The following is an 11,200-nucleotide window of genomic DNA, read 5'->3' as shown; positions in this document are numbered from 1 at the left end:
CTGGGTGAAAGGAGACATCTTTAATATAGCTTTTCTACGTTTAAAAAATCCCTTATTCCCACCCTCAAAAAATTACTGTTAAAGTGACAGAATGACAGCAACACACAGACAAAGAGAATATTACAGGCAGTGGATATCAATTGTCCACAATGTGCCTTTCCTTCTGGTGTGCTCCAGTTGTTCCCCATGAAGGCTGTCAGATTTTATTTTTTTAAGGGTTTCTTCTTTCATCATAAAACATTCCTTGTAAAAAAAAAAATTATATATATATATATATATCTCCAATGCAATTGTTGTGCCAAACTCTGAGAAGTGCCACCTTGGTTGTCAAGTTTCTGGAGTTTGAACAGTTGTCCCTGGAACAGCTGCATTTCTGTAAGCCTAGGGCAGGTGGCCCAAGCTAGCCATTTGCCACTCATAACCCCAGGCTGAAAGATCTGTCCAATTTTGTTAACAGTCCAAAAGTGTTCATGAGTTAAAATTTCCTTTCCTTTCAGTTTTCTATAATGTAAAGTACAAATCCAGTTCAAAATCACTGAGTATCTCCCCAACCTGCTTTCAAGAAATAATTCTCATTGGCATAAAAAATATTCACACCACCAAAAAAACCCAACAACTTTCCCTCGCCCTTCCTTAAGAAGGCCAGTGACTTCACATCACTGTCCACATAATTTAACTTTTTTTAAGCAGTCTGACCACAGTTCTGGGTGTGGAGTTAGTTTAAATAAAAGTGTCTTTGGCTCTCCTCTTTCAACAGAAGGAATTTTATCCTCCACAATATGTCTTAAGTATTGTATTTGAAATGCCAAGTAGTATGAAGTCCCATTGCCTTCCCCGTGTTCTTGTCCTTGAAATGCCTGGCATAGATGCTGAGCTGTGGTGGGCTTGTCTGAAGGAAGAGAGGAAGGGGACTCGGGGGGTCTCTGAGTCAGCAGATCAGCTCAGGAGAGATCCACCACAGAAGGAATAACGGCGAGCTGAAAACCAAGATCAGAAGCTGTTACAAACCCACTTGATTTCAGCTCTGAATGTCACCAATTCTACTAGGCAGAGATCTACTGGGGGAGAGCCCAGGGGAAGAAGAGGTGAAGGACAGGTCTAAAACCAGTACAGATCCTTGCTTTTATCCTGAGGCTGCAAACCTGAGAATGGAGAGAAGGGGAAAAAAGAGGGAAAGAAGAAAAACAGGTACAAGATGTTTAAGGACAGAGAAAGCCAAACACCACTATTTCCTTGTGAGAGCGGAGAAGGGATCTAAAGTGAGGCTCCCCAGAATGAAAGGCAGTGGTGAAGCAAAGGAAAAAAAAACAAACTAGGCCAGGGAAAAGTGTGGATTCCTGTTTTATCTAAAGCTTAGAGGGATCATTCACTGTGGTCAGAATAACCATGTGCCCAGTACTGAGAAATGCTTCCCAGAGAGTGTTCCCTATTTCTGTGTGCTCACCCTGCTAGAAACCAGGTCTATATCTGTCTCACCTTTCCAGTGAAAACATTGCTGCAAAAAGCTTCCCCTGTGCACCTGATCACACACAAAAGACCAACATATCAGCTTTCTTGGGGGAGGGCAAACCGTTGCACTTTTCCCTGGGAAAAGTAATTGTGCTTCCCCACACCCAGTGGAGGATAGAGGATGGCGGGGAAGGTGAAATCTGGAAACACCTCACTGGGGCCTGCAGGCAGCCTTAGCAGGAGTGCAGCTTGTCCTGGGGCAAGGGAGGACCCTTAGGCAGCAGCCTTCCGGTTATGCCCAGGCAGGGCAGTCTGGAGCCTCCTCCCAACTCAAACCTCTCCTCAGCCCTGGGGCAGTGCTGGGTTTATAATGGTACCAGTGGCACCATAGAGTCAGACCCATGCTCAGAAGGGGCCCTAGCCTGCTCTGCTTGCACTGTGCCCTGAGACCCGCCAGCCCATTGGCTCCTCTCGGCCTACTCGCCTGCCAGCCAAGGTCTCCTCTCCACCCTCTGCCAGACTCCAGTGCCCCTCCAGCTCCGGCAGCCTCTGCTTCCCAGCACTGGTAGGGTCCCACCTGTCTCCCCAGAGCTGAGCTGCCTGGGACTGTGCAAAAGCCTGGCCAGTCTCAGCCAGCTGGGGAGGAACAGCAGGAGGGGGCTTGGCTCGGCCTCTCCACCTAAGGGAGGGAGCCTGGCTGGAGGAGGCCCTGTCCTGGCTGATCTCGCCACTCCCGAGGGGCCAGAGTGAATCCCCACAGACACAGTCACCTGCGAGTGGGGCCGAGAGACAGGGTGTGGGGGAGCGGGTCTCTTGGGGGGCTGGGGGAGAGCGCTGCATGTTGGGGCACTAGGCAGGGGTGGTTTTGTGCAGGGTGCTGGGCATTTGTGGCAGGGTTGGGGGGGCGCTGGCCACAGGGAATCGGGGGGGTGTGTGTTCCAGTGGGGGGGCGGGGCACGGACCATTGTGCGCTGGCTAGTGCGGGTTTGTAAATAGTGCCCTTGCACTGGGCTGGGCAGAGCATGTCACGCCCCTGGCTCTGGGGCCCAGCACCTCCTCACGGCGCCGGTTCCGTTGCCCCCATAGGGGCCCAGGAAAGGCGCATCGGGGAGCGCGGGAGCAGGCCCGGCACCAGCGCACGTCGGGAGGGGGAGGACCGGGCCCCTTACCTGCGTCCACATTGAGGCCCAGGCCCTGGGCCATGTCCCCCGCCGGGCTGGGGAAAGGGCCCGGCGCCGCCCAGGCCGCGCTGGCGGGCTCGGCTCTTGCCCAGCTCGCACTGGGGCTGCCGGCGCGGGCGCGGCGCGGCGGGCGGTAGGCGGTGCGGGCGGACCGAGGCGGCGGGCACCAGCAGCGAGCTGTAGCGGGGTCGAAGTGGGCGCCGTAGACCTCGTGCATGGCGGCGGGGCGGGGGTAGGCGGGAGCCCTGCGCGCCCAGGTAGGGGTGCGGGTGCGGGTGGTGCCAGGGCTCCGGCCCGCCCTGGTGCAGGTGGCCGTGCAGCGCGGCCGGCGAGTAGGGGTCGGCCGCGGCGAAGGGCAGCTCGCTGTGGGCGGCGGCGGCCAGGGGGCTGCCCAGGCTGCTGCTCAGGGAGGCCGGGACCGAGGAGGGCTGGTAAGCGCTGTTCCAGAAGGAAGCGGGGAAGCTGCGCTGGCTCATCGGGAAGGAGCCGTCTGGGGAGAGAAGGGAAGGGAGAGAGGAGCAGCGTGAGCCAGAGAAACCTCCCCTTCTCTGTGCCCCCTGGCGCCCCAATAGATCCCCATAACTATCTAATAGACCCCAACAGCTCACACACCCAATAAATCACCAGAGCTTAACTCCCATAGATCCCCCCCCAGCTATCCATCCAACAGACCCCAGCAACTCACACACCCAATAAACCAGAGCAGATCCCCAAATAGATCCCCTCCAGCTAACCATCCAATAAATCCCGAAACAGACCCCTCCAGCCAACCATTCCTGTAGATCCCCAAGCAGATCCCCTCCAGCTAACCATCCAACAGATCCCCAGACAGCTCTCACACACAATAAATCAGAGAGCAATCTCCCGGTAGATCCTCAGACAGATCCTTCTCCGGCTAACCATCTACAGTACTACGCCTTCAGATTTCTGCCTCCGACAGATCCAGACCTTTGTTTCCTTGTGAATTAAAACAATTGTGGCGTCCAAGTTTTTTTGTGGTTCTTGGAAAAAGCCCTAGCTCTCCGGGGTTTCTTTCCCCCGGTAGATGAAACAAGTCGCTTCTCTTCTGCACAGAGTAATTTCCAGGGGAGGAAAACAAAGACCGTATAGATTTTTAGCAACATGTATATATTTTTACTTAATATTTACTTAGCATATAAAGACATCTCTCCTCCCCATGCTCTTTAGTGGCAGCCAGGTCTAGAATGAGGAGGTATTAGGAGTCAGGTCACTTGTTCTCTGAATGACCGTGGGCAATTCCCCTACCTGTAAAGTTGGGCTAATAATGCTTGCCTGCCTCACAGGTACGGGGCTAACATTTGTAATGCGTTTTGCAGGTCGCTTAGGACTGTAAGATCTTCCCGGCAGGGACTCTGTATTTTATTTGCCAATCAAGCAATATGCGGGATGAAATAATATTTACCAATAGTGAAGATAGCAATGTTAAGTATTATTAATATGGTATGTTGTGCATTCCTAAAGGGAATAAAATATGTATTAAAGAAGTGTGAGCCAGAGATAAGTTATCTCTGAATCCCTGGCAAGGATCCTTCAGCTGTATTCAGAGAGTGGGATGTAGCACACCACAGGCACCTCCAGCTCGGAATATCTTTCACCCCTGCCAAATTTCAACTAGTATTTCATTTTTATAAACCACTGACAGAAATACACGTCGAGATTGGGAAACTTTGAAGCAGAATCTTGCTAGATTTGTAATACAGAGGACTCAAGTCCTTCCCCTCAGGCAAATCTCCCATTGAAGTGAACAGTTCACTAGCAATTTTACCAGTATATGGTATGGGCCAGGGTGTCTAAGAATTTGTAAAAAGAACAAGAGTAGTTGTGGCATCTTAGAGACTAACAAATTTATTTCAGCATGAGCTTTCCTGGGCTACAGGTCACTTCTTCAGATGCACAGAATGGAACACACAGACAGGAGATATTTATACATATAGAGAACATGAAAAGGTGGAAGTATGCATACCAACAGGAACAGTCTAATCAATTGAGATGAGCTATCGTCAGCAGGGAAAAAAATGTAATTGTCATCAGAGTTTCAACCTTGTTATAAGCCCAACCGGGTCCAGTTTATCTTTTTGGACGCTAAATTACAGAATACCTGCTCTGCACTAAAATATATTGTTACGCAAGAAAACATTCAGCAGGTCTGGGATGGAATGCATTCCTGGGAAATGCTACACGCTTTATTCTTCGAGGGGAAGTAAGTGGTTGCTAAAGCCTTAACTTTAAAGTTAGCTATTGATCGCCTTCTCTCCTACATGTTGCTGAGTATGCTGTAGAAAACAGTATCCTTCATAACGTGATTTCTCATGAATACCCTCTCTGCATGTCTGTAGTTCTTATTTTGTTATAAATAAGCTCATGTTAGTTAACTTTTTCATAAGCTGCACTGCAGGTTTCCCTCTTCCCCACATAGGACGGACGGGGAATAGAGTCACAAACTGGAAAGGTTGAACGAATATTTTGAAGTCTTGCTATCCCGGATTTAAATAAGGTATTGTTTTTATTTATTTCCCCCCAGCCCTAAAAGATATGATAATCTATTATATACCTTGAGCTAGATCTATAGATCATATATAACCCGTTTGGTGCGCTGGGACGGGAGCAGTGAAAATGTTTCTACATTAAAAAAAAACCCTCCCAATCAATGTACTAAACTAGAAACCAAGGGCCAGATGGTACTCTACCCGTTCTGAAGCGCAATGGCATCTACTGGGACTTCTGCTTAAAGACATGGTAAAAAATAAAATAAGAACGCATGGTAAAAATCACATACAGTTCCATGTGGGGAACCTCTGTGTTTTTCCAGTTCCTATAGGTTGAATCACATCGTAATTTCGGGGCCATTGTTTAAATTCCCTACACCAATTTCAGCAACGTTTTATAGTCAGTTGCATTTCAGTGTCAAGGCGGGACGGAGGGTGGGAGGGGGGAAGTCTCGAGGGGCAACATACAAGAAGCTGTTTCTTAGTAAAACAAGAAAATGCATCGCTCTAATTGTAACTAGACTTAAGTTTTTCCGGAGAAGCTAACATAACGCATTTAAGAGCTGGAATTGCTAACCAGTGGGGAAAATTTTCGCGACAGAATTTGTACAACTACCACGTATAAAAGCACACATACAGATCAACATGATTTTAACTGAACGGTCATTTCTCAGAGATAGATATTTATGAGCACCTACAATTCTGATGGAGTTCAGTAGACTTTATGGGCTCTGCCCTCTAAAAAAAATTACTCCTACTAAGCCTAAAATTAACCAATTTCAATTCCCAAAGCAGGGAATATTCGTTGTTTAGTTTACATTAAAAAATAGTATGCAGAACAAAACCATGAAGCCCGATCCCGTTCCATTTAATACAGGTAATTTGGGTATTTTTCTGTAAGGGAACAGCATGTCTAACGCCATTTATTTCAGTTTTATTCCCAACTGTTAAGGGAATTTTTCTTGGCAACTTCATTGAATTTTACCAGCCTCCCTTGCTCCCCGCTCCCCTTCTGCCTGGGACAGGGTTTTTACTGCAAGAGCAGAAAACTTCCCATAGGTGGGCTAGCGCTGGCTGGTCGTTGGAGGAGATCGGCTCTAATGAGCCCTTGGAGGGTCGTTTTCTTTTGGCTTTTTTACAGCATCATTTTTGCGTTAGGAAAGTACTCGGGGGGTGGAGGGAGGGCGTTCTCTGGAAGCCGGCGGGAGGAGGGCTCCTTTAGGGAGACCCAAATGCTGCAGGAAGCCCTGAGCCTTTTTGGAAAATCATCTCGGTTTTGCTGGTGGTTGTTTTGTTGAGGACCCTTTTTAGCAAGGCATAATGGGAACCCCAATAGAAAGAGCCCCCAGTGCTCACCCCTCCAAGAGCTGGTGCTCCGTGACGTCTTGGCGCTGGCACTGCTGGGCGAGTAGCTGCTGGGCTGGCTCAGGGCCCGGCTGAAGTGCTCATCTACCACGGAGCTGATGTCCCCTTGGAAGTAGGTAAACAAGACGCACCGGGAGTTGATATACTCGGCCTCGGGGGGGCGCTCCTTCTCGGGGCTGCAGTCTTCCTCCTTGATGCTGGCAGGGGCATGACTGGAGAAGGAGTTGCTGCCGCTGCTAGTGCTGGCACTGCTGGCGCTTTCGGGGGCTTCCTGCATTTTCGAGTAAAAGGCTAGTTTCTGTCAGGAAGGGGGGAAGAAAATAAATCCGGTCACGCAAAGCTGTGCAACGCGGTGCAGTGCCCTGAGACCCAGCTGGCGACGAATATGGGTCAGTCGCTGGCCGCTAAATCCATGCCCGCCAGGGGCCATGCGGTATGGATACAGGGTGTTACCCCCGCCAGCTATGACATACGTTCCCCATGAATTCAGAACAAATCACCTATTCGCCTCAGGAGCTTCCAGTAGCGATGGGCAAGAGGAGGGATGCCTGAAGTCCGCTGGTTACCCCCTATCCCTGCATTTAGCCCTCTTGTTCCCAATCCTAGCGCTCGAGAAATGTCTGGAGAGGTAGCTGATACGCGAGGCGTATATACCTCGCACCGAAATGCATGGAGACCTATGGAGGGGGAAAGACAGGCGATGCGGGAATGAAGCCTCCTTTGCAATACAGACAGAAACTGCCAGGAGAAGTTAACAAATGGAAAGAATCCGGGAGTGTATCTCACCCGGAGACCAGAGGGAAGAACCTTAAAACAAAGCACCACCCGAACCGGGGGCAAATGAAAGTTGGAGACTTTTGTGGGTCTTGCGTTGGAAGGCAGAAGAATGGTGGGAAGCGAGGTGGGAACGAGCATCGTTTCAATAAATGTAATTGTGCCAACCCAAGCCCGCCCAGTTACCCATAGAAAATCGCTTCTTATCTATTATATCTAGACAGGAAACATTCGAAATAAAAGGGCCGGCCCTGCCTTCAGTCAGATCCCCGCTGAAGTCAATGGGCTCGCAGGAGTGTAACTGATGACAAAAATGTTCCCAAAGAGGGTCTTATAAATTATAACTGGAGAAAAAGATTGGCAGCTTCAAATACAGTTCAGGGGGAAACCACGTACTTGGCAAGCAGGAGCAGAAAGAAACCCACGGTATTTCCTATAAGACTGGATTGTTTTCACTGGGTTCTTTTAAAAACTGGAATTCACTCGAAAGTGTGCTAAATGTTTTCCTTTTTTTCTAGCGTGTCTGCAGCTGCTAAGGGCATTTTCTTTAGACATGAATGATTGGATTCGGATATTGCAGACAGAGGGGCTTTCAGCTGGAACTCGGGTACCATGGAGAACTATTGGAAGACAAGGTTGCGGGGAGAAATGAAGGGAGGCCAAGGAAGGCTGCTTCTCGCTTCGGGCCACCTACTCCGGGCGGGACAGGGGCCTGTTTCAGCGTCCCTGGCCAAGACACGCGACACAGTTCAGCATGTCACATCTTCATGGACTCCACCTTTCAACTTGCTTCCAACGCAGCCACTGAATCTAATGAGTTCCCCTAATGTTAATGCTAAGAAAGAGAAGAGGGAAACATCAGCTGTTATTCTAGATCTCCTGCAATAAACTGCAGGTAAATCGGGAAGACGTGTATAATATTCTGCCTGAACATAAGACGGGTCAACTAAACCTAGCCATGTGCAAGCAAAGCACACTGAATGCATCGCCTGAACGAGGGGCCCGATTCTGTTCTCAGGCGTGTACGCACAGCACCCAAGGACTCCATGGTCTCTGTCCATGAGGGCAGAAAGGATCCCAGATGGTTTTTTGGCCATTTTTTCTTTGGTGGGGATTTCCCACTCTCCATTTTTGGAGGGAGGAAAGGAGAGAGGGAGGGAGAGAGGGGAGAAGAGAAAGAAAGAAAGAAAGAAAGAAAGATAGTTGTTGAACAGGTGCAGTCCCCTTGTAAAGTGAGCTCGGAATCTCGGATCCTGTCCGACACAATGAAATAGTCTATGGCTCAGGGTGAGAAGTTCCCTTTACAAAACGGACTTAGTTTGGAACCAAATCTCTCAGTGTTTGGCTGTGTCATTGTGCTGAAATACTGGGATTACTTGACACGAATGATAGTCTGGCCCGTGCAGAACTAGCCAGCAACACTTTATTCACAAGCACTGCAACGCCCACGTTTGGTTTTTTTTTAAATAAACTAACCCCGCAGTTTACAGTTTGGATGGAACTGATTTAATGTTGCGCTAAAAGCTGTGGCCGGTTGGTGTGGAAACGAAAATGGCTTGCCTTCGCCCGACACACTTTTTTGATTTAGTTGAAACAGGAGCAAAGACATAGAATATACAACCCGACTTGAAATCGCTTAGCATCACCTACGACCTAGCGCCGTTTGCTTCCAACAAACTAAACGAAAACTTTCCCCACCCCAAGTGTTCCCAGCTTCCTCCAGAACCAGCTGTAGGAATCTGATGGTTTAATACTCAATACAGCCCCTCCCTCCAAGCTTCAGTGTGCAGAACATTCACGCCAACCATAAAAAACCACAGCCGCCCCATTAGAAGCAAAACCTGTACGATAGGATGATAATATAGCTGTCGAAAGTGACATGTGGCAAAGTCTTTTTCTAATGACAGTTGCTTAGATTGGAGTGACTACGCCGAGCAGGAATGTTTACAGTTACCCCCCTGCAACTTCCAATGAGTATTTACATTTCTACACACCCGCATCAACACAACTAACAATGTAAAAACAACGGATAAGAAGGGACGCCGACTCATTCTTTACTCGAAGTTTGGTGAGTTACGTTTACTCTCATCCTGCAACGTTGGCCCATGAATCTAAAACACCGCACGGACTACAAACGGTGTTGAGACAAGCAGACAGCTACACGGCGTGGGAGGCTGCTCTGAGTCAGAACCATTAAGCTCCTAGGAAGCTAGTTCTGGTTTGGCATCTCCCAGAGGACACCCCTCCCTCTCTGGCTTTCTCCGCCGAGGCGCCCCACACATACCTGGTGATAAGGACTATAGGCTGCTGCAAAGTAAGGCTGGGGAGGACCATAAACTTGGTACATAACATCCAAACAGCTCATGGCTAAAGGCAGCTGCGAACTGATTTTTTTGGATCGTCAACTGTTCTGCAAAGTGAAGTGATGCTTCATGGGTGGCTCCTGGGGGTTAGAGTCACTGGTCATTGGCGGGGTGAGTGAGGGGATGAGGTGACCCCCCTTCCCCTTCCAGAGCTGTCGCTCTTTTCCAGCAATAAAACTCCAGCAAATGAGCTCGGGGCAAAGAGACTCCGCGGGCTCCAGCCAGGAGGCATTTAAACCCCACGCCCCGCGTCAGGCGAGGGGAGGGGAGCCAGGGACCAATGGGAGGGCGAGCTCCCGCATGGTGACTGTGGGACTCTGACTGGTCCTCTCTGTCTCCCTCTGGTCCTCGCTCGCTGCTGGACTGCCCGGGGCTCTCCCCAGCCTGGGGCTGGGCTTTACAGGGGCAGCTCTGCCCCTCAGCTCCCAGCCGCCCGAGGAATATGGGGCAGCGCAGGGACAGCTGCCATTGGAGTAACCCCGACGCCAAGAGGGCAGCACCCAGCACGATCGCAGGCATGGGGGCTCAGCCTGGGCCTGCGGCTCCCCCAGCCCAGCTGTTCGAAGGCAGCCCCTTCTCCCACGGGGATGGGGTGGCGGGAGCGACCCCTGCAGCAGGGATCCGCCCCGGGCCTGGGGGGCAGGTCCCGTTCTCATGGGCGCTGCTGACACTGCAGAGTGGCCGAGCTGGGGAGGAAATAAAGCCTCAAAGCGAGGCGGGGCTCAGGCTTTCGGAGCCAGTGGGGAGTTGGAAGAAAGTCTGAACGCGGTGCAGCTGGAGTCCCGCAGCTCCCGGGAGCGAAGTGAGCTGCAGCGCCGAGGAGCTTTAAGGCAGGATGCTGAGCGTCGGCGGGGGGGTGTTATTTGTGTGTGTGGGAGGAGCGGGAATACACTCCCCGCGGCTCCAGAGAGCAGGAGGAGGCAGGCAGGGGGGAGGAAAGACACCTCCCAGTCAGGTTCCAGCCCAAGCCAACAGGGCAGGGAACTGATTTTTAGCCCTTTCCTGCTGCGATGAAAATTGTGTAAAATACAACAAGCCAGTGCTTAACCCAGATAATGGGGTAAACTGCCCGATTGTGACACACAACCCCCCCAACAACCTCTGCCCGTGACACCCCCAGCACACTCCCAATTGTGACACATACCCCTCAAATTGCTCCTAACAGTGACACATATCCCCAGGCTGTTCGTGACTGTGACACAGGACACCTTCCAAACTGCCCCTGATGGTGACATAGAAACAAAATACTCCCCAAATGGCCCCAAATTATGACTCTACCGTCCAACTGCTCCTGATTGCAACAGATGCATCTTTCTCAAATTGTCCTGATCTCCCTCTCTCTCCTCAAACTAGTCCTACTGGTGACAACTCCTCCACTTTCACCTGCTTCTGAGGAACTCTGAATCTTCTTATTGAAAAAAATGACATTTTCTTATTCCTAATGGGTGCCTCTCCAGAGGTGGTAGCACTGATGGAATCTGTGGTGTAGGCAGGCCTCAGATGTTGTGACCACTGAGTGACCAGTGGTATAATTGCCTGAGTCCTGTCTAGACTATAGTGT

At 50.3% G+C, this 11,200-nt stretch overlaps 1 protein-coding gene across 1 annotated transcript; it reads right to left on the bottom strand.

Moving 5' to 3' along the window:
* Positions 1 to 9,665, bottom strand: VGLL2 (vestigial like family member 2). The gene is given in 7 exon segments (XM_032790049.1): positions 1 to 1,142; positions 2,619 to 2,709; positions 2,711 to 2,814; positions 2,817 to 2,868; positions 2,870 to 3,120; positions 6,494 to 6,800; positions 9,561 to 9,665. Coding segments are annotated over 7 exon segments (930 nt in total). The 5' UTR covers positions 9,642 to 9,665; the 3' UTR covers positions 1 to 1,098.
* Between the last annotated feature and the right edge of the window lie 1,535 nt (positions 9,666 to 11,200).

The sequence above is a fragment of the Chelonoidis abingdonii genome, chromosome 3, assembly GCF_003597395.2.
Source record: "Chelonoidis abingdonii isolate Lonesome George chromosome 3, CheloAbing_2.0, whole genome shotgun sequence".
Taxonomy (NCBI): Eukaryota; Metazoa; Chordata; order Testudines; family Testudinidae; genus Chelonoidis; species Chelonoidis abingdonii.
The sequence above is the reverse complement of the archived record's forward strand: the minus strand, read 5'-3'. Positions and strand labels throughout refer to the sequence as shown.